The following is a 22,043-nucleotide window of genomic DNA, read 5'->3' as shown; positions in this document are numbered from 1 at the left end:
AAGATGAACAAATTAAATTATAGTAGAAAATTTCTGAAAACAAGAATTAAATAAAATAAAATTTGAAAGAATGTTTTCTTATTTTTTAGGGTTCTTCCCCCCTGAGTTATAAATAAGATCTGATAGTTCTTCTTGTAAGTGTATTTATTATTTATTACAGTTATCTATGCGTGAGTGGGACATTCCATTTGATGAATTAAAGATGGGAGAAGCAATTGGAACTGGTCATTTTGGAACAGTATACCGTGGTAATTGGCATGGTGATGTTGCAGTGAAAGTTCTCAACATGAATTATATGGATGATGAGAAAACATTAGAAGCATTTAAGTTAGAGGTAATTTCATACTATTATCATTTAAATAAGACCTACTGAAAATGATTTAAAGCACACTTTTGTAAGTTTTTTAAATACAATTAAATATTTATTAACTAACTTCTCTTACATTAAATTGCCAAAGAATTTGTAATATAGGAGTGGGTCTAACACTCTTAGAAACTAAACTAAAATATTAAATAATGCTAAATAAGGAAGTGTTAGAAGGGGTTAGGTTCATGTTTTTGGTGACTGTCTTTTCGAAGAATTGAAAACTAATAAAGTATGTTGATACAAGGATACCAAAAGCAAGCAAGCAGCTTTATTCAAAGTTTAATCTGTGATAATGGAATTTTTAATCTTTGATAAGTAAGACTTGAAAAATTGTAAGAAAGTAGTGTAATGTGTATATTTTTTATCTTGATATAAATTACATCAGAAAAATAGAGTGGAGAGAAGGAAGAACAAGAGTATTACGCATTTTCTTGAGATGTAATTTGAGAAGGATGTTTTAACAAATACAAGATGATGTAAAATAAGGAGTAATACTTGAGAAAACACTTTGAATTGGTTAGTTTAATTGCGACAATAATTTGGTTCAGACTGTAGAGCAGGAAAGAGTTGCCAAAGCAATTATTATATTTAAATGAAAATGACAGAAGACTAAGATTTCAGTTTATGAATGTGTTGATGGGAAGAATTGAGAAGAAATAAGTTGAAAGTGACAGAGAAAATGGTTCTGGCACCGTAGTTGGAGGTCTAATCCCCCAAATCTTAGAAGAGGGAATCTGTTGCTCATTCTTTCACTTCAAAAAGTTTTTTTAGACATTTTTACATCACTTACTTTAACTTAAATGCTTAAAATCATTAACCGTTTTACATCACTTATATATTGAACATTTATTATCTATCTGGTGCATATGCAAAAGATTTTTAAGAAAGTTTCAAGATTAAGTTAATGGAACTGACTAAATGATAAAAATAAAGTTACTTGCTTTTATTCTTTTTTTTTTAATTTAGATGTTATTGTTGTAATTATTTAAAACATTATATTATTTATTAGTAGTTATTTATTTATTCGTAATCTGGATTTGCTTTTCAGGTTGCAACATTTCGTAAAACCAGGCATGAAAATCTTGTTCTGTTTATGGGTGCTTGCATGAAGCCACCTAGATTAGCAATTGTTACCAGTATGTGTAAAGGAATGACACTTTATACACATATTCATTTATGTAAAGATAAATTTAATATGAATAAAACTACTATTGTTGCACAGCAAATATCTCAGGTACGTTCTTATTCTGGAAGTATGTTTTTTTACTTACTCCTTTTTTTAAATTTAAACTTATTTTTTGCCACTTATGTATCCCGTAATTTTATTTTTTTTAAATTAAAAGAAAAAACTTCTTAATTTTCAGTCAAATTAAGGTTAAATCTTAAGAGAATATGCATTCTGTGAGATTTTTTGTGAAGTTAAGAAATGCCTGAGATCCCTTGCTTATAGGATATTAAGGTACTTGGAATTGGAACTGTGTGATATACATGTTATAACCACATTAATCCAAAATGGCCACTCTAAAGGATAAAAATATATAAGTCGAGGATATCACTTCCTGGACTACAACTATTAAAATAATAAAATGCATATAAAATTATTTGTTAAACATCAGACAACTGTTCATTAAATTTTTTTTAATCTTTCAACATTCAGGAGGTAGGCTAAAAAGCTCTCACATTAATTAAAATGTTTTTTGTTTGAAAGAAAATCATTCATAATACCCTAATTTAGTTATTTTATTTACTCCTTATGTTTACTTTAAAATGCTGTTAACTATAATAACTTAATTTCTAATTTATTTTTCATTATTCTGTAGAAAAAAGAAAAAAATATTAAAATGACCAGTTATCAGTAGCCAACCATTATGATAGCTAATCTGTGAAACTTACGGATTTTTTTCAAATTCAGTTAAAAGAATAATATTTCTAACTTTTTTATCAGAGTTTAATTGATTGTAATGTTTAAAGAGTGGTCACTCAAAGATGAGATGAGACACTTTAAGCTTAACTTGATTATTGAGTTTTAAATTTATTATAAAGTTTAAAAAAATGTATTTGCATGACAAAAAATTATATATCTTGATTGAAATCTTATAATTATTTATCATAGTTTTTGCACAGTTTTACTCCGTGCATACAGATTTATTGCACTTAAGAGAACAGGAAGGATATTTTTTTTTTTTTTTTTTTGTCTTCAGTCATTTGACTGGTTTGATGCAGCTCTCCAAGATTCCCTATCTAGTGCTAGTCGTTTCATTTCAGTATACCCTCTACATCCTACATCCCCAACAATTTGTTTTACATACTCCAAACGTGGCCTGCCTACACAATTTTTCCCTTCTACCTGTCCTTCCAATATTAAAGCGACTATTCCAGGATGCCTTAGTATGTGGCCTATAAGTCTGTCTCTTCTTTTAACTATATTTTTCCAAATGCTTCTTTCTTCATCTATTTGCCGCAATACCTCTTCATTTGTCACTTTATCCACCCATCTGATTTTTAACATTCTCCTATAGCACCACATTTCAAAAGCTTCTAATCTTTTCTTCTCAGATACTCCGATTGTCCAAGTTTCACTTCCATATAAAGCGACACTCCAAACATACACTTTCAAAAATCTTTTCCTGACATTTAAATTAATTTTTGATGTAAACAAATTATATTTCTTACTGAAGGCTCGTTTAGCTTGTGCTATTCGGCATTTTATATCGCTCCTGCTTCGTCCATCTTTAGTAATTTTACTTCCCAAATAACAAAATTCTTCTACCTCCATAATCTTTTCTCCTCCTATCTTCACATTCAGCGGTCCATCTTTGTTATTTCTACTACATTTCATTACTTTTGTTTTGTTCTTGTTTATTTTCATGCAATAGTTCTTGCGTAGAACTTCATCTATGCCGTTCATTGTTTCTTCTAAATCCTTTTTACTCTCGGCTAGAATTACTATATCATCAGCAAATCGTAGCATCTTTATCTTTTCACCTTGTACTGTTACTCCGAATCGAAATTGTTCTTTAACATCATTAACTGCTAGTTCCATGTAAAGATTAAAAAGTAACGGAGATAGGGAACATCCTTGTCGGACTCCCTTTCTTATTAGGGCTTCTTTCTTATGTTCTTCAATTGTTATTGTTGCTGTTTGGTTCCTGTACATGTTAGCAATTGTTCTTCTATCTCTGTATTTGAACCCTAATTTTTTAAAATGCTGAACATTTTATTCCAGTCTACGTTATCGAAAGCCTTTTCTAGGTCTATAAATGCCAAGTATGTTGGTTTGTTTTTCTTTAATCTTCCTTCTACTATTAATCTGAGGCCTAAAATTGCTTCCCTTGTCCCTGTACTTTTCCTGAAACCAAATTGGTCTTCTCCTAACACTTCTTCCACTCTCCTCTCAATTCTTCTGTATAAAATTCTAGTTAAGATTTTTGATGCATGACTAGTTAAACTAATTGTTCTGTATTCTTCACATTTATCTGCCCCTGCTTTCTTTGGTATCATAACTATAACACTTTTTTTGAAGTCTGATGGAAATTCCCCATTTTCATAAATATTACACACCAGTTTGTATAATCTATCAATCGCTTCCTCACCTGCACTGCGCAGTAATTCTACAGGTATTCCGTCTATTCCAGGAGCCTTTCTGCAATTTAAATCTTTTAATGCTCTCTTAAATTCAGATCTTAGTATTGTTTCTCCCATTTCATCCTCCTCAACTTCCTCTTCTTCCTCTATAACACCATTTTCTAATTCATTTCCTCCGTATAACTCTTCAATATATTCCACCCATCTATCGACTTTACCTTTCGTATTATATATTGGTGTACCATCTTTGTTTAACACATTATTAGATTTTAATTTATGTACCCCAAAATTTTCCTTAACTTTCCTGTATGCTCCGTCTATTTTACCAATGTTCATTTCTCTTTCCACTTCTGAACACTTTTCTTTAATCCACTCTTCTTTCACCAGTTTGCACTTCCTGTTTATAGCATTTCTTAATTTCCGATAGTTCCTTTTACTTTCTTCATCACTAGCATTCTTATATTTTCTACGTTCATCCATCAGCTGCAATATATCGTCTGAAACCCAAGGTTTTCTACCGGTTCTCTTTATTCCGCCTAAGATTGCTTCTGCTGATTTAAGAATTTCCTTTTTAACATTCTCCCATTCTTCTTCTACATTTTCTACCTTATCTTTTTTACTCAGACCTCTTGCGATGTCCTCCTCAAAAATCTTCTTTACCTCCTCTTCCTCAAGCTTCTCTAAATTCCACCGATTCATCTGACACCTTTTCTTCAGGTTTTTAAACCCCAATCTACATTTCATTATCACCAAATTATGGTCGCTATCAATGTCTGCTCCAGGGTAAGTTTTGCAGTCGACGAGTTGATTTCTAAATCTTTGCTTAACCATGATATAATCTATCTGATACCTTCCAGTATCGCCTGGATTTTTCCAAGTGTATATTCTTCTATTATGATTTTTAAATTGGGTGTTGGCAATTACTAAATTATACTTCGTGCAAAATTCTATAAGTCGGTCCCCTCTTTCATTCCTTTTGCCCAGCCCGTATTCACCCACTACACTTCCTTCCCTGCCTTTTCCAATGCTTGCATTCCAATCTCCAACTATTATTAAATTTTCATCTCCTTTTACGTGTTTAATTGCTTCATCAATCTCTTCGTATACACACTCTACCTCATCATCATCATGGGCGCTTGTAGGCATATAGACGTTAACAATCGTTGTCGGTTTAGGTTTTGATTTTATCCTTATTACAATGATTCTATCGCTATGCATTTTGAAATACTCCACTCTCCTCCCTATCTTCTTGTTCATCACGAAACCTACTCCTGCCTGCCCATTATTTGACGCTGAGTTAATTACTCTAAAATCACCTGACCAAAAGTCGCCTTCCTCTTCCCACCGAACCTCACTAATTCCTACTATATCCACATTTGTCCTACCCATTTCCCTTTTTAAATTTTCTAGCCTACCAACCTTTTTCAAGCTTCTAACATTCCACGCTCCGACTCGTAGAATGTTATTTTTTAATTTTCTGGTGACCCCTTCCTTAGTAGTCCCCACCCGGAGATCCGAACGGGGGACTATTTTACCTCCGGAATATTTTACCAAGGAAGGCGCCTCCATTATTTCTATGTGAAAATGCAGAGAGCCACATTTTCTTGGAAAAAAAGCAGCTGTAGTTTTCCATTGCTTTCAGCTGCGCAGTACTCAGAGGACTGAGTGATGTTGATACGGCCGTTTAAGTCGTCCTGACTCACGCCCCTAACAACTACTGAAAGAGCTGCTGCCCTCTTTCAGGAATCATTCCTTAGTCTGGCTCTCAACAGATACCTCTCCGATATGGTTGCACCTTCGGTCCAGCTACTCTGTATCCCTGAGCACTCAAGCCCCCTCACCATCGGCAAGGTCTCATGATTCATAGAGGAGGGAAGGATATTTACATGGTGAAAAATATTTCTTTTAACTCTTCAGTGCACAATATTTGGACAGGCTTGTTATACTTCCTGTATACTTTTTGTTTCAATTTTTAATCAGTTATTAGGTACTGTGTGTTTCAAAATGAGTATCAGGATTTTGAAGTTATGTAATATTTATTAAGTTTTACTTTCATTGATATTTTATACATTAAATGAAAGAGCAACTCAAACAGTTTTTTCCTGTAACTGTTCATTGTGATCACCATTCATCACACAGCACACATCCAGCTGACAGGAGAGTTCATCCCATACTCTTATCAGCAATCTGGAGTAATTGATACGACAGCTGCTTCAATCTTGTGTCAAGTTGAGTAGGTTGTCTTAATCCCCTAGGGGAAGACACTCTTGAACCACCCCCTCCATACCTAGCCTTGATGGGCTTTACCAGTCAGCTGGTAATGGTAGCACGTACACTTGATCCTTTTTAAACCCCCAAAGAAAAAAATCACTCGGGATCAGGTCGAGCAAATATGATGGAGGCCATGGCAAACAAGCCCTGTCATCTGGTCCCCATCATCAATCCAGAGGTTGGGTTGAATTTCATTTAACCAATCACATACAGCGTTATGCCAGTGAGGAGGGATATCTTGCTAAATAAAGTTCTGTGGTTGATATTGAAGTTTAGAAAAGAGCCATAGTTGTAGCATATCAAGATAGTTCATTCCAGACACACTTGCTTCTGCAACAATGAATACTGTAAACTTACCGTCAGGATACTGCACAAAAAACATTCAGTTTTGAGGATTCTCGTTCACACTGCAATATTTCATGAGGATTTTCTGATCTCCACCTATGCACATTATGAGTGTTTACTTTTCCATTAACAGAGATGTTGATTTTTCACTGAATAAGACATGATAAAGAATGTCGTCTTCATTGTCTCTGCATCATTTTATTTGCAAAGCTAGCACGCAAACCATAATCTGTAGATTTTAGAGCTTGTGCACAGCTAAAACTGTTTGAGTTGCTCTTTCATTTTGTGTATAATTAATATATGTGAAATTTGAGAAATATTATATAGCTCTAAACCCTGATATTCATTTTGAAACACATAGTATTGTATGAAAATTATTTTTCTTTCCAGCTTGAGTATAATCTGTAACTAACATTTTTCTCTATTACAATACAATATTACTCTACAGTCTAGTCTTATTTTTACACAATTTTGTGTGGTGTATGGCATAATTCTATGGCAGAATTTTTCCATTTCCATACACGTGTAATTTATGACAAGATCACCTAATTGGTTGAAATACAGTCAGTAGAAGGCACATTAAAGAGCAGTATAATAAACATAGCAATTGCTTTCCCATATCTATTTTAGGTTAATAGATTTAAGTACTTATATGATCTACACTTCAGCTGCTTGTTTGACTTTTTGTGCAATTCCGGATTGGTAGTGCTTCGAAAAGCTCTTAGACACAACCACCATATCACCAAGCCCCCTAACAACAAACACCTGCTCCTTCCACTATCAAGACGTTTGTATGAACCACAAATTGATTCATTCTCCTGAGAGGTTCTTAATATATCATTTGTAACTTCAGTCTCTGTTTTGCTCAATTTAAATTTAATTCCATCTCATGTGTTTTTAGACCCTTCATTGTGAATCTTCTTTTTTTTTAATTCTAATCAAGACCCTGCTAAAGACACAATTTCTCAAAGAGAAGGAAAAAGGACATTGATCAGTATTAAGAAAATTAATTAACATTAGTATTATATTAATTAGTTATTAACATTTCTAAATAGCCTATGAGTTTAATTCTGAAGTAAGTATTTATAACTCCCATGAAGTTTATTTTTTGAAATAGACATTATGAGGTGATGTTCAGAGTTTCTTTCTATACTTATTTATCTTAATTACATAAGTGTTTATAATCTGTTATATCACAATTTTAAAGTAATAATGCTGTATAATTAATTATATTTCAATTTTTCTATTCTTAATTATTTTTAAGTTGTTTTTTAAATTATTTCTTTACTTACTTTTTTAAAAATATATGATAATTATGTTCTAGGGAATGGGCTACCTTCATGCTAGAGGTATTGTACACAAAGATTTAAAAAGTAAAAATATCTTTTTAGAGAATGGAAAGGTTGTTATTACTGATTTCGGGTTATTTAGCGTCACCAAGTTATGTTTTGGTAACAGGTAATTCATTGCACTTAGTTTTCAGTTTTTCTAGTTTAAAAATATGTGTATGTATTTTTTTGCAGTTACACTGTGAATTGATAATTAAAAGAGAGATGATGATTCATAGAATTTTCATTAAATAAATTTGTCACTCCAGTTAGACTTGTCTAATCAGTTGTCATTAGGAAATAGACCAACATGGAAACACAGTTTTTCTAACTTCGAAAAGAAATATTCATAAGTATGTATTTGAAAACCAAATTTAAAATCTATCTGGAAGTGTGCAAGAAAGCTCCATAACATAAAAAACATTTTTAGAAAGCACACTTCTGTGAATTTTGAAGTCAGTTTTTTATTACTTTTGGTTTTATTAATATGTTACACATCTATTGCATGAAAGAGGTAATAAAGAAGTTACTATGCGGACTATATTTTAAGAAAAAAAGCTAGTTTTATCCAAATGAGTCTTCAGTGGCCATATTGAAGTCATTATTGGAAAAAAAAATTCTGTCTGTATTTTTTAAATCATTAATAGTTTATATAACCTGAATTACAAAATTTTAAGCTTATCATATTACTATGTTTTAATGACAATTATTAAGTACTATATAATTATGGTATTGTATTGAAAAACTGTAGCGTTCCACCTTCATTCCTGTTGTTTTTTTAATTGTGTCATACGTTCACCTCAAGTGAGTAATTCTATAGCCTCTGAAGGGAGAGTTTTCCTACAATAGCCTCCCTTCTGAGTTTATTTAAAATAATTGGTAAATTTTTTAGTACAAATTATTGGTTAAGTAAAATGGAAAAAGTCAGCAAAGAGTTACATAACCTTCCTGGTTTTCATTGGGAAAGTTACTCTGGCTACCAAGGGACTTTATTCTCACCCCCTTTATATTCCCCCAATACCTCAACTAAATTTAATAAAAATTATATGGCATCAATGACCCATATTCAGAACTCATTCTTCAAAATTTTATAAAAATTTGTTAATCCAGTCTGTAGATATTAAGCAATCCATTAACTGATGAAAATAGGAAAAAATTAAGCTTTGAATAAAACTGGCTAAATACTATGTAACAAAAGTGTCATATTTATTACTTTAATGAAATCAGCTAGTACAAGATTGTTACTTGAGTCCAGAAACAACAAAGTATAAAAGTGTTTTTTGTCCTTGCTCCTTTCTGAAGCAGTAAATAGGATTGAATACTATCAGTAAGTAGCTTAATTCACCTAAGGGGCATTATATTATATGAAGAAATTACCTTCCCTTTAAATAAGATTTTGAGATGTGGAACACATAACATCCACGTCTGCCTGCCTTTTTTGTGGCCAAAATTAGATGGCATTAGTGCCACATATACAGAAATCATTGTGTCAAATTTTATCCAAATCAGTCCATTCAGTTGGGAGATATCAAGCAAAAAATAGGCTAACATACATACATCCTTTCAAAATTTTTCACTACTAAAGTTGTGGTTTTTGGTTTGAGGTCATGAAACATCAAAACCTGAAAAAACCTCAACACGCAAAATTTTACCCGATCAGCATACTTTTCTTAGTGAAATGTAGCTAATGGATGAAGTGAATAACACATAGCAACTTCATAGTAGAATCTAGGGTATATTTGATAGCTTTAAGTTAGAGAGTGAACAAATAAACACTATATGTAGGTAGTGTTTGTTTAACCTGATGGGGTGGTATGTGGAAAAACTGAAGATAAAACTACAAGTAGTTATATAGTGCAGCAATAATTAGTTTTTCGTTATACAACTTGTTTGATGTTCCCTCTGCCACCCACGTTGCACTTCCCCTTCCTCAATGGCAATCTTAGCTCAGTTTGCAGCCTTAACTCAGAGGAAAATTCTTTTATTGTTCTAGAATACTCATCTTATTTTAATATGTCATGTAATGATGATGAAAGGGATGTAAGAACAGATATTTATTTATCAAATTACTCGCAGAACAACCAGTGTTGTTGGAAGAGTCAAGAGTGCCAAAAGTTATTAATGAAAAAAGAAAGCATAGCATAAATTCCGAAAGTACTGGAATTGAAATCTCTGCGGTCTAAATGAAGAGAATGCTACAATGCATGAAGACTAAAATATAAAAGGAAACAGATGAAAACACAATGGAAAAAAATATCAAACTTAATGATGGAAGGAAAATGTTTTTATCAATATTGGGTGAAATAGAAAACCCAGTTTTCACCAAAGTTCCCAGAAGTATTTCTGTTGGAGTATCCCAACGAACTGAAGATAATGGCTTCCTGTCTATTAGTAGTGATGAACACAGTGACCCTCCAGCTTCCTCAATTAATAAGTTTACGTATTCTCAAATTGTATAACAGGGGAATACTACAGCTGCAAAGTTTTATGTGAGACCCACTATGAAGAAGATGAAGTCCTACAAAAATTAAAGACTTCTTTTCCTTATAAAACTCCTCAACTGCTGGTCCTGTTGCAACAATTTGAACTACAGGTAATCCAAATAGAGAAAAAGAAAAAAGAATTGGAGAAATTAAGTCGAAACTACACTGATAATGAAATAGACTGACATAACCTCAGAAGTTAATTTTTATGAGATTTTAAATTAAAATCATAAATAACTGTATATTAATCTTTTTCCTTTTCCTTCAAAAAAAAAATTAAATAAATGAATAATAAATAAAAAAGAGAAATGTAGGGCAGCACAATTTGCATGATCTGAGTGAACACACAGTTACTAGATTAGTTGTTGTCATCATGCTGGCCATTAGTATACCTAGTGCTTGTGCCTGTCTGTGGCAAGACAGTAGGCCTAATAATCGTAGCTACAGGCTTAGTTGACATCTCGATTCCCCCCGAGGGGAGAAGATCCCACCTCGTAGCGTGTCCGGTCGCTACACCACCCCCTCCGTTCCTAGCCAGTAGTGGCTTTAACGGAGGACATCTTCTCGCCCTCAAACTGATTGCGCACCACAGCTTTCAGTCCAGGCCCCGCAGAGATGCCACCGATGCAGATGCCCCGAGGGACATATGCATCGGTAAAGTTCACCCCGAGATAGTTTTTTGTGTTTATGCCTTCAGAATGAAGACAACGGACACCTGCAGGCTTAGTTGACAGCTAAAAGGTTGGTTCCAGCGGCACGGCACCAAGCAGTGGGCCATGACTGTGATGGGAATTAGCAAGCCAACCAATAATAGAAAGCCAGCTCATTGTTGAGCATATCAATTGTATAATTTACATGTATTATCTTGCTAATACTATCTGCCAATAATTAGATTAGCTGTGTACACTTTTGAGGAGAAAGAGAATTACTTTTACTAGGGATAATTTCTGCCTGATGAACCTTTTATTTGTGTTGCACAGCTTTTGAAGCAGTGATTACATTTCATGGTACAGATCAGCTATATTTTTTTATTAATTTGTTTAATAGATAACATGGAGATAAAAACAAATTTTATTGTTTTAGAATCCAGAAGGTTCTGGGCTCAAAACCTGTTCAGGCTTGGCATTTTTCATATGCTGCAAAAGGAGGATTATTAAATATTTTGTAACTGGGCTTACCAATTACATTTATTTAAGTGATGTGAGTCTATTGTTACTAAAGATAGATAAATTTTAATTAATTTATTCTTAACTCTCTGATGACAAATTATATCTCTTAGACTTAACCTCCTTCCACTTTATTATTAATCTTAAGTGTTTTTAATATGTCAGTCCTTATTTTTCAGGCTTCAATCTGTAATTCAGCAATTATTTTGACTTACTTTCATTGTAAATTTATACAGTTTTTAATCAAAATTTTAATATCCTTTTGTTAATGCAGGAAAGCTGATGGTCTCAGTATACCTCCTGGTTGGCTGTGTTATTTAGCACCAGAAATAATTCGTAGTTTAAGAGCTCATCAAAAACCTGAAGATGATGAACTTCCCTTTTCTAAAGCATCTGATGTATACGCATTCGGGTAAGTTTTTTTTTTTTTTTTTTTTTTTTTTAATTATATAAATTTAAGTAAATGTTATGTATTTTTTTTTTTTAATTAATAATATTATGATTATTGTGTTCACTATAGTCTGGGTACTGTTAAACTCATGACAAGTTGTTGCTTATTAAGTTATGTTTCTTTACAGACCAAACATTAATTATTCAACACATTTTAGAGGTTAATAAAAAATGAACAAAGCAATTTAGCACACACTGATTATTTTCAAACATCCTGTAGGTGCTATTGTGAGTTGCTGATCATGAATGAACACACCAGCACAATGTAACAACAGGGGGGATTGTCAGTTGGTAGTGGCTACCGTGCAAGAGAAAGCGATATGCTTACTTTGATTTCGTGAAAGCAGATTTCTTATTACTGTTTGTGGAAGTTTTCATTTTAAGGATATAGGAAGTGAAGTACACAAAAAAGGTACTGGAGACCTCTTGTCTCTGAAGAAGTCATGGATTGAATAAGAGAAGCTAGGATAAATGGACTCATGGTGCAAGTTTAAAACTTGGAATACTGCAATCGACAATTGTAAAAGTTTTACACAAGCACCTAAAACTTCATGCATGCAATTAAAGATGATGTTAAATAATGCTGCTACAATTTTGGTATGGACATACTTGATATAGTGAATGAAGATGATGTGTTTTTAGTAAAAGCAATCTTTTCTGACGAAGTTACCTTCCAAACATCTCAGTTTGACCTTTAATTAATTTTAGATCAGCCCTCTGGTATATTATATCAAAATAATAGAAAAAAATTCTTAGGTATAAAATGGATATATCTAATAAATGTAATATAAATAATGGTTACGAATTAGTAAATAAATTAAATAGCTTAAATGTAAATAAAGACACTAGAATGGGTAGTTATGACATATGGTCACATTAACTGTAATAATTGTCGGATTTGGGGTAGCAAAAACCCTCATGTTGTTCAACAAGCAAAATGTGAGAGCCTGAAAATTAACATTTGTGTATGTTGACTGCTTATGAAATGATCAGACTATTCTTCTTCACTGAGCCAATGGTTACCAGTCCTAGTTTTCTAGGCGTCTTATAGGAGTTTGCAGTATCACAAATTGAACATTGGCAACCCAACGTTTACTTCCAACAAGATGACGCAACACACTGGGGTTTGCATTGTTAGAGACTATTGATATGAACAATTTCCTCAATATTGGGTTGACTGTGATGGACCAATTCCCTGGCCATCTCAATCACCTGACATTACACCAGTCGATTTCTTTGGTGGTTTGTCAAAGCCTGTGTTTGCAGTAAAGGTTGTCAACAATGAAATAAGAGGAATCAAAGGTGTAATTAATGGAATAACTCCAGATATTTTTCATAATGTGTAGCATGAAATTGAATATTCCCTAGATATTTTATGCATCACAAAAGGTGCTCATGTGGAACTTGTCTGACATTATTAAGTATTATAAACAAAATTGTTTGAAATGTCTTCTTCAACAGTAAAACTTGCATGTAAGTAGTACATTGCTTTGTTATTTTTTTATTAACTTTAAATGTGCTGAATAATTTATGATCACTTATACTTCTACTTGTCATATGTACCATTCATTTGTGATGCAAAGGAAGAGCTCTAATAAACAGTTGTTGAAATAAATTTAGAACGAGAAAATGCTCAAAGATCTTTATCAGTAATTATGTATGATCTAAAAATATTTTTAAATTCAAATGAAACTTCTGAATTTAATTAGTTACTTTTATAAGTGGATTTTGAGTACTTTCTTATTTTCCATTCTGTTTAATCAGAGAAAAAAACATCTACAATGATTAAAAAAATATTAAGATGAGAGAAAATAAGAATAATGAAAAGTGCTTTTTTTTTTCAGATGAATCACAATTTTATGTTTAGGATATAGAACGTAACATGTCAGCAGGATCTGTAATCATTCACAAGACCATAAAGCAACCTCAGAAAATTATGTTTGAGGTCATTTTTCATATTACATTATCTATCCTTTTTATTATGCAAATGTATAATAACATCAGCATCAACCCATGATGATGTTTATATTTGCTATGTGAACTTTCTTTTAAATTAGTTTTTAATTTTTCCCATACATATGACAAATAGTTTCATTCACCATCATGAGCCTAGGAAAATGGTCGTAGAAGACAAAAATAATTATTCCAAATGTTAATATTATTATGTAATAATTATTCTTTAAAATTATACAATAAAATGTCATGTTTTTGTTTCTTTACAGAACAGTATGGTATGAATTATTGTGTGGTGAGTGGCCATTTAAATCTCAACCTCCAGAATCGATCATTTGGCAAGTTGGTAAAGGTATTAAACAAACTCTTGCCAATTTACAAGCTTCACGTGATGTTAAGGTAATCTTTAATTATTATTAAAATCTTACATTATTTGATCTATTTGTAATTCTTGTGGATTTCATATTTTGTTATTAATCATTCCTTATTTTTCTAGAATGACTTTGAAAGGTAATTTTGAAAATTATATCAATTTGTAAAAAAAAAACCAATAAAAGTTTTTATAACAGTAATTGTTAACATTTTATAATTCAGGACCCAAAAAAAAAGGGTAAATTAAAATTTACCTATCTGAATATTAGAATTATTTTGTAAACAAAACAATTAATATTTTTAGGGATAACATTTTTGAAGTACAGAGATAGTTCTCTTTCTGTCATTAATGAGTATCCAACAGATGTATCCTTTTCTTTTAGTGTACTGTTAACATGAAGTAACAACGCACACTTATAAAAAATAGCAACACTTTCGTGAAGAAAAGACATTATTTTATAGAAAATTGTACACTTTATTATTCTTTTTCAGTGAATGCAAAGGAAAACTCAGAAAACTTCAAAATTGATTGTTTTGTATTTTTGGATATCATATTTAAATGTCCATTAATAGCTAAATTCTTAAATTCCTCAGAAATATGCTCAAAAATAAAAGTAATATTTACAATATATTTTCTACATAAAAAAAAAATTGTCATTACAAGTTATATTATTTGGTTGTATAATAACTTATACAATATTTTCCAAATTAATGGGAACACTTTTTAACTTGATCAAATTTTGACAATCTCAAAACCATATACAGATTGCACTGATTATCATTTTCTCCTTTGCCATACAGTCCAATTTCCTTGTTTCCCTCTAGGATATGGCCCATTAATTTTCAATATGGTTGAGATCAGGTGAGTTTCCTGTCTAGTTTAATAGGTTGGTATTGTTCCCATGAAAGTGGTTGCCAGTTTTGAAGAATGGCAGGAATCTAGCTCTTGCAGTGCACCCAAGTTTTTTTTTTTCTCAGTAGACAGAATTTATTTCTGTTTATTATGTAGAAAAAGAGTTTCTGTATTTATTATAAATTTGTCTTATTTTCTATAGGAATAAGATAGATAGTCATTCATCAGAAACATATCCACCTTAATATTTTATTTATTGGACATTTCACAGACTAAATTATGTGTTTGGAATAGACAGATCCTCCAGTGCCCTTTGAACAAACTATTAATGTTTCCCTTCCACAATAAAATCCGTGTTATCAGAGACAATCACTTTCAACCAGTCTTCAAGTCAATTCACCTATTTTTAGTCCATTTCAGTCTTTCTTCAATATTCTGTTACGAGCTGCTTTTCTAATCTTGTTCATCCAAATACTTCATCACTCAGCTTGATCATGAATTTCTACACCAAAGTCAGCTGCCGTCTCTCTTTAAATACCATGACTTGATTTTTGCGGATCAACTTTAGGATTTGGCAAGATATCATTTCCTGTAGTAATTATACATTTTCTGCCGTACTTTCTCCTTCGTGATTTGACAGAACCGGTTTCTTTTTTCAGGCAGATAATTTAATTGGCAGTTTTAAAACTCACCCTACATTGCACCTACAAATTCGATATTGACACATTCAGAAATGTTCATGGAGAGTTGTGATGTTAGTTTCTTTTGTAAGATTCGTGTAAAAAATTAAAATGGAATGATTACAATAAAAAAAAATCCCTTTCGGCATGCTGGAAGGCAGAGGTAGATTTCACCGGTGCTAAGTAGAGAGTAAATAAGATTTCCACCTTAAAGTTAAGAAAAACTTCAAATTTACTAAATACAATGGTTGTATGTGAAAAAAAGTTTCAGTTGTTTAGCAAACGACAAGCCCCATCTTCTTACAGTTCCAGCAACATTTTGGTCATTTGTTGCCATAAGGATTGGTCATATCAAAAATTGTTGCAGACAAAAGTTTTAGGTAATGTTTAAAGGACTAACAACCACTTTAAACCAATGTTATACTGTGCCTATTACGGGAGGTATGATTTTTTTTTTTGTCTTCAAAACCCCATTTTTTCCACCCCCTGGGGCAATGGTTGGTGATATCAAAAAAATTTACTTTTATAAGGTTTAGGCCCTTATCCGAAGAAGAGTAGGAACTTTAAACAAGTTCGATATTTAACTTAATAAGAAAGTTATAGCAATATTTTGTTTTTTTTAAAAAGCTCCCCCATTTCCAACCCCATGATCAGATTTTTCCCATTGACAAACTTGGCTGAGATTTTGGGTCGTTATATTTTTTATATCAATTTGAAAGTGATTGTCACAAAATCACAGCAGTTATTGTGTCCACAAGTGAAATATATATATATATATATATATATATATATATATATATATATACACACATACATGAGGTGTGTTAAAAAAGTAACGAGAATTTTGAAATTTCACGGGTTGTACTAGTCCAATTCTCAGGATTTTTTCTTTGTTGTACTGGTAAACATGGCTGAAAGTATGTGTACATTTCTAACCATATTGGATGTTTAGTCTGTTGTCAGCTGTCAAAAGGATAACGCATGTTTTGGTACGATCGGCGATTTTTATTTGTATAAATAATGGATCAGAGAATTTGTATTAAATTTTGTTATAAGAATGGAATAAAGTGTAGCAATGTTTTAAAAATGTTAAATATTGCTTTTGGTGAGTTTTTCTATGTGTAAAGCAAGGGTTTACGAGTTGTATAAGCTTTTCCAAGAAGGTTGTGAAGATGAAGATGACGAGCACCCCGGATGCCCCAGCACATCAAAAACCAATGAAAATGTGGAAAGAGTGAAAGAAATGATTATGAATGATCACCGAATCACAATCAAAGAAGTTGCTGATGATGTTGGGATATCAACTGGCTCATGCCATGAAAGTTTTACTAATGTTTTGGGTATGAAACGTGTCACAGCAAAATCTGTTCCAAAATTGTTGAATTTCGAACAAAAACAGTGGTGAATAGAGGTTGCTCAGGAGTCGCTAAATGAAGTTAACAATGATGCAGAACTACTGAAACATGTCATAACAGGTGATGAAACATGGGTTTACGGATATGATGTCGAAACTAAGGCTCAATTGTCCCAGTGGAGGCATTCTGGATCACCAAGACCAAAAAAAGCTTGACAAGTGCAATTGAATGTGAAGGTTATGCTCACAGTGTTCTTCAATTTTAACGGCATAGTGCATCATGAGTTCTTCAAGGTCAAACGATCAATAAGGAGTATTACCTACAAGTTCAACACAGTTTGCGTGGAACAATCCGAAAAAAACACCCAGATATGTGGCGAAACAATTCATGACTTTTGCACGATGATAATGCACCAGCTCACACTTCATTGCTTGTTCGTCAATTTTTAGCCAAAAACAACACTGTAATGATACCCTAGCCACCATATCCACCAGACATGACCCCATTTGACTTTTTTTTATTCCCAAAAATAAAGAGAACTTTAAAGGGCCATTGTTTTACAAGCATAGATGAGATTAAAAGCAAATAGCTGAAAGAGCTAAACACTATTCCAAAGATTGAGTTTCAGAAGTGTTTCAGGGATTGGAAAAAGCACTGGCATAAGTGTATAATACCTAATGAGGACTATTTTGAAGAGGATAACGTTAATGTAGACAAATAAATAAAATTCTTTCCAAAAAACAAAAATTCTCGTTACTTTTTGAATACACCTCGTACATATTATATTAATCTGATCAACCTAAGTACAGAATTAATAAATAAAATTTTTGGCTAGCTAGTCCACATGATTTCTATTTTGTTTAAATTATCTGTTTTATTTTGTTTTTATTATTTGATTTAGTTTTGACTTTTATTTTAATTTTAGTAAATGACTTCATATTTATATATGTACAATTTTTAATTTTATATTTAAAAAAATAAAATTTTGAATTAAAAATTTTTAGTTTTATTTCTGTTTTGATTTTAATTTGGTAAAGGATCTTTTAATAATTTTAAATCTTAGGTATATTATAGGATGATTTTTAATTTCAATTTCAATATGTAATTTGATATGAATGATCTGAAAAAATTATATGTAGTAACTGATGATGCAAGTAACTCATGAAAGCACTCTTGCTTGAACTATGGAATAAAGTAGGTGTCATCCTATTTTATTTTATTTATTATTTCTGTTCTTAGGTTGATTAGATTAATATAATTTGTATAGTGCAGAGGAATGTGATTCTTGAAAGGATTGACTTTAGAAAAATATATAAACTTTTGAATTGACAGTGGTTTTGGGGTCTGGGGGATGTGAAATGCAAAGATATGTCAAAATGTTTCAGAACTCGAATCATGATACCCATTACAATAAGTAGCTTTCTTATGAAATTACCTAATTACACAACATGTAGCAAAAATCAAATGCATTGACTTCAAAAATTAAATCTAATGTTTATATAACTTAATGAGTTATATAAACCAATTATTTTACAAGAAACTACATGTATAATTTCTCACTAGCTTATAAAAGACAAACAATAACTGTGAGCATAGATCTTCACAAATTACCAACCAAGGTAGCCTTGCAAAGAACAGTGTGACTATCTTAACTGAAATTTCCCTCTACATTGCAGTGTTTCCATTAATTTGTACAACACTTAAGCATCAACATTGTTATTGCTCATGCTTTCATCTTCAACATTCACTTATGCAACCATTCATTTCATCTAAATCAAATTCATTATTATATGTATTGCGTTGTTTGAAAGGTCTAAAATGTCACCAAAAATTAAAAAGAACTAAATGTGTCAAATAAGCATTAAACACTTGACTGAGCCAAATGGCAGCATTGTTTATTTTGTGTTATTTTTTAACAGCTATATAGTGTAAAAGTAAAAGGGTTAAAGAATTAAAATTTGTGAAGTAAACTAATTTTATTTATCTTAAAAAATCTTACATTATTTGCTTTCAAAGTAATGTAACCTATGTTTTTAAATATGGCATTTATGAGTTCTGATTACTCAACGTTGCAAAAATATGTTAGAACAGCCTCTGCTAAAGTTTTTCATATTTATCTTCTTTTTTTTCTTACTGCTATATACAATAAAAAATTTTTTCTATGTTTTTACTATGAATTTTTTACTATGTTTCGATTTTAAATAGTCTCGATCGTTATTTTGTTATCTTTAAATTTAAAGTTAAAGTTCTTAAAAATTTTATTTTATCGTTAAATTTTCTTGTAGTAGCAGTTAAGGCTGAACTCAACCTTGATATTTTTCTTCCTTTATTGTGCTTAGGTTCTTTTAATGGTTTCAATAAAAGGAGGATATAATCATTTAAATTTTCTATATTGAATATCTACTTCAGTTTTTCTATATTGCGAAGATCCTTATTTCTCAGCTCGTTTATATGGGTATATAGCAATTCATAATACTGCATATGATACTCTGATTTTGTTTGTTCCACTATTCATTTCAATTTTTTCTCCTCTTACATTAATCTTTTATTTCATGTTAAATTTAAAATGCATTTAGTGAATAATGTAAAGTGACGAATACTTGCAAATAAAGCACATTTTTCAAAGTGTTACTGTTGAAAGTTATGCCCTGATAGAAATTCTGTAGTGTTCATTCCTTCATATCTGCATATCACCTACATAATTTTTGTTATTGTTTCAATTTCAATAATAGTGAATTGAGATTCTGCTTATTATAAAATAAAAGTATATTCTTGTTTTAAATATCTCAGTGTGAAATGAGATTTCTTTAAAATTGCACTTTAAAAACATGGTACCACTTTTTCTGTTGACTAATACCTGACAGTGTTTACTCTTTTGTTTTATGTTTTCTAGAATTTGTGTGGTTCTTCAATTTTTTTCAGTTAATTATCTTTATTTAGGTCTAACCTTAAAATTAGTAAGGGTAATTCCTTACTAGTAATGACTAGGCAATGCACTAGTATCTAATTAATCTTCTGTCTGTTAGTTTTCAAACTTTTTCCCACTTGACTCATTTGTTTCATTTCACTCAAATCATCATAACTTAGTTCTACATTCTTTTTTTTCAGGAAATTATTCATACTAGTCTTATTTTTCACTAAACCTCTTACTCTTCTCAGCCATATTTTGCTTTAGCTTATTTTTTCCTTTTATTTATGTTAACTTTGCCTGCCTATCATTTAACTTGCTTTCACTTTATTTATCTGGTTTTTTCATTTTATTCCTTCCATGTCTCAGATTCATTCATTAAAATCAATTTATAATTTTGAATGTAATATTTTTGCTCTTAAAATCTAGATTTTTTTCTCTTTTGAAATCTGGAGTTTATTTCTATATTTATATTGCTTTTCAACAGATGACAAAGACTGCTAGCTGGGGGTACAAATTATTCTTTCCATCTCAACTCTTTTTATATCCTATTTTTAATTGAAAAGATGAGATTAATTTCACACTATAATAGTACTGCTAAAACTCAGTTCAGTGTAAAAAAAAAATTATTTTCTTTGCCATGAGGAAAATGCAATTTTTTTTAATGGAAACTATATTGAAATCAACTGTAAGAAAAGTTTTAAAAATACTTAAATTACAGATGAAAGTTTATAAAATATATCTGAACACCAGTTTTTTTTCTGTTGTAACAAATTTAAGGAATGTTAAGAAGTCTTTTTGTTTAATTTAAAAGTTTTTTTGTAAAATTAGACACAAAATTTCTTTTAGACTTTTTCAAAATAAATTAAGGCTCACTAAAAATTAACATTTAGTATGATAAAACTCACTTTTTTCCTTCAAGCAATTTATAAGATATAACTCTACAAAGATAACCTTTTTTGTTTATTACAAGTACTATAGTTAGGTTACTTCAACCTTCTAATATTCAGAAAATTTATTAATTACCTTATTTTTTATTGTTCTTAAATATAATTTTTGTATTTACAATTAATATACTGTTTTGTTTGTTTTCACCTCTCCAGGATATCTTAATGTTGTGTTGGTCGTATAGATCAGGTGATAGGCCTGATTTTGTTCAGTTACTGAAGACACTGGAAAAACTTCCAAAGAAAAGATTAGCTCGTAGTCCTTCTCATCCTATACATTTATCACGATCTGCCGAGTCTGTTTTCTGATCCAATGTACAAGATCAAGGCAAGACAAGAAATTTAATTTTAGTATAGTTAGGTTATTATTTATTTGACTATTTATTTACTTAGTTTTTTTTTTAAATTTATTACAAGATATCGTTATGCATAGTCTCTTAATTTATTTTGCCTTGATCATGTTGTATAATGTATAATAATATAAGAATTATTAAAATACCTCTGGAGCTTACAGTAATTATGTAATAGGAATATAGAAATTTATATATTTTCATGTTTCATTCATGACATTTTCATTCTTAATCTATAATACCTAACCTTACCTTTCAAATAATGTGTAATTAATTACATAATTATCAGTTAAATAAAGACGAACATGTATTGTTTTTTTTTCCATTTTTAAGTTCCAACTATAACTTGTTATAATTTCTACAGTAACTTTTTATAGTTATAATACTTTTATTCTATGATACTTATTAATAAGTTATTCTTTAACAGTGAGTTACATGATTTTTAAAATTAATTTTTAATGGTTGAATCTCAAATGTTTTTATTTAATTTTTTTTATAGAAAGGGTAACTTAACATTAAAAATATATTGTACTCTTATATTTCTAAGTACTGTGGAACCCGTTTCTTGTTATAAAAATTATAAAATAACAGTTTATTTTTATTTACACCTACTGGTTGTAGTAGAATCTC

At 30.9% G+C, this 22,043-nt stretch overlaps 1 protein-coding gene across 1 annotated transcript in view; it reads left to right on the top strand.

Moving 5' to 3' along the window:
• The window catches only part of ksr (kinase suppressor of ras), a 105,380-nt gene extending 83,755 nt beyond the window's left edge, over window positions 1-21,625 (top strand). The window contains exons 12-17 of the mRNA XM_075364667.1: window positions 161-334; window positions 1,416-1,601; window positions 7,893-8,026; window positions 11,820-11,957; window positions 14,218-14,347; window positions 21,220-21,625. Of these exons, the coding sequence (XP_075220782.1) occupies window positions 161-334; window positions 1,416-1,601; window positions 7,893-8,026; window positions 11,820-11,957; window positions 14,218-14,347; window positions 21,220-21,372 (915 nt within the window). The 3' untranslated portion in view covers window positions 21,373-21,625. The remainder of the gene's footprint in view (window positions 1-160; window positions 335-1,415; window positions 1,602-7,892; window positions 8,027-11,819; window positions 11,958-14,217; window positions 14,348-21,219) is intronic.
• The last annotated feature ends 418 nt before the right edge of the window (window positions 21,626-22,043 follow it).

The sequence above is a fragment of the Lycorma delicatula genome, chromosome 4 (assembly GCF_047948215.1).
Source record: "Lycorma delicatula isolate Av1 chromosome 4, ASM4794821v1, whole genome shotgun sequence".
In the NCBI taxonomy this organism is placed as follows: Eukaryota; Metazoa; Arthropoda; class Insecta; order Hemiptera; family Fulgoridae; genus Lycorma; species Lycorma delicatula.
The sequence above is the reverse complement of the archived record's forward strand: the minus strand, read 5'-3'. Positions and strand labels throughout refer to the sequence as shown.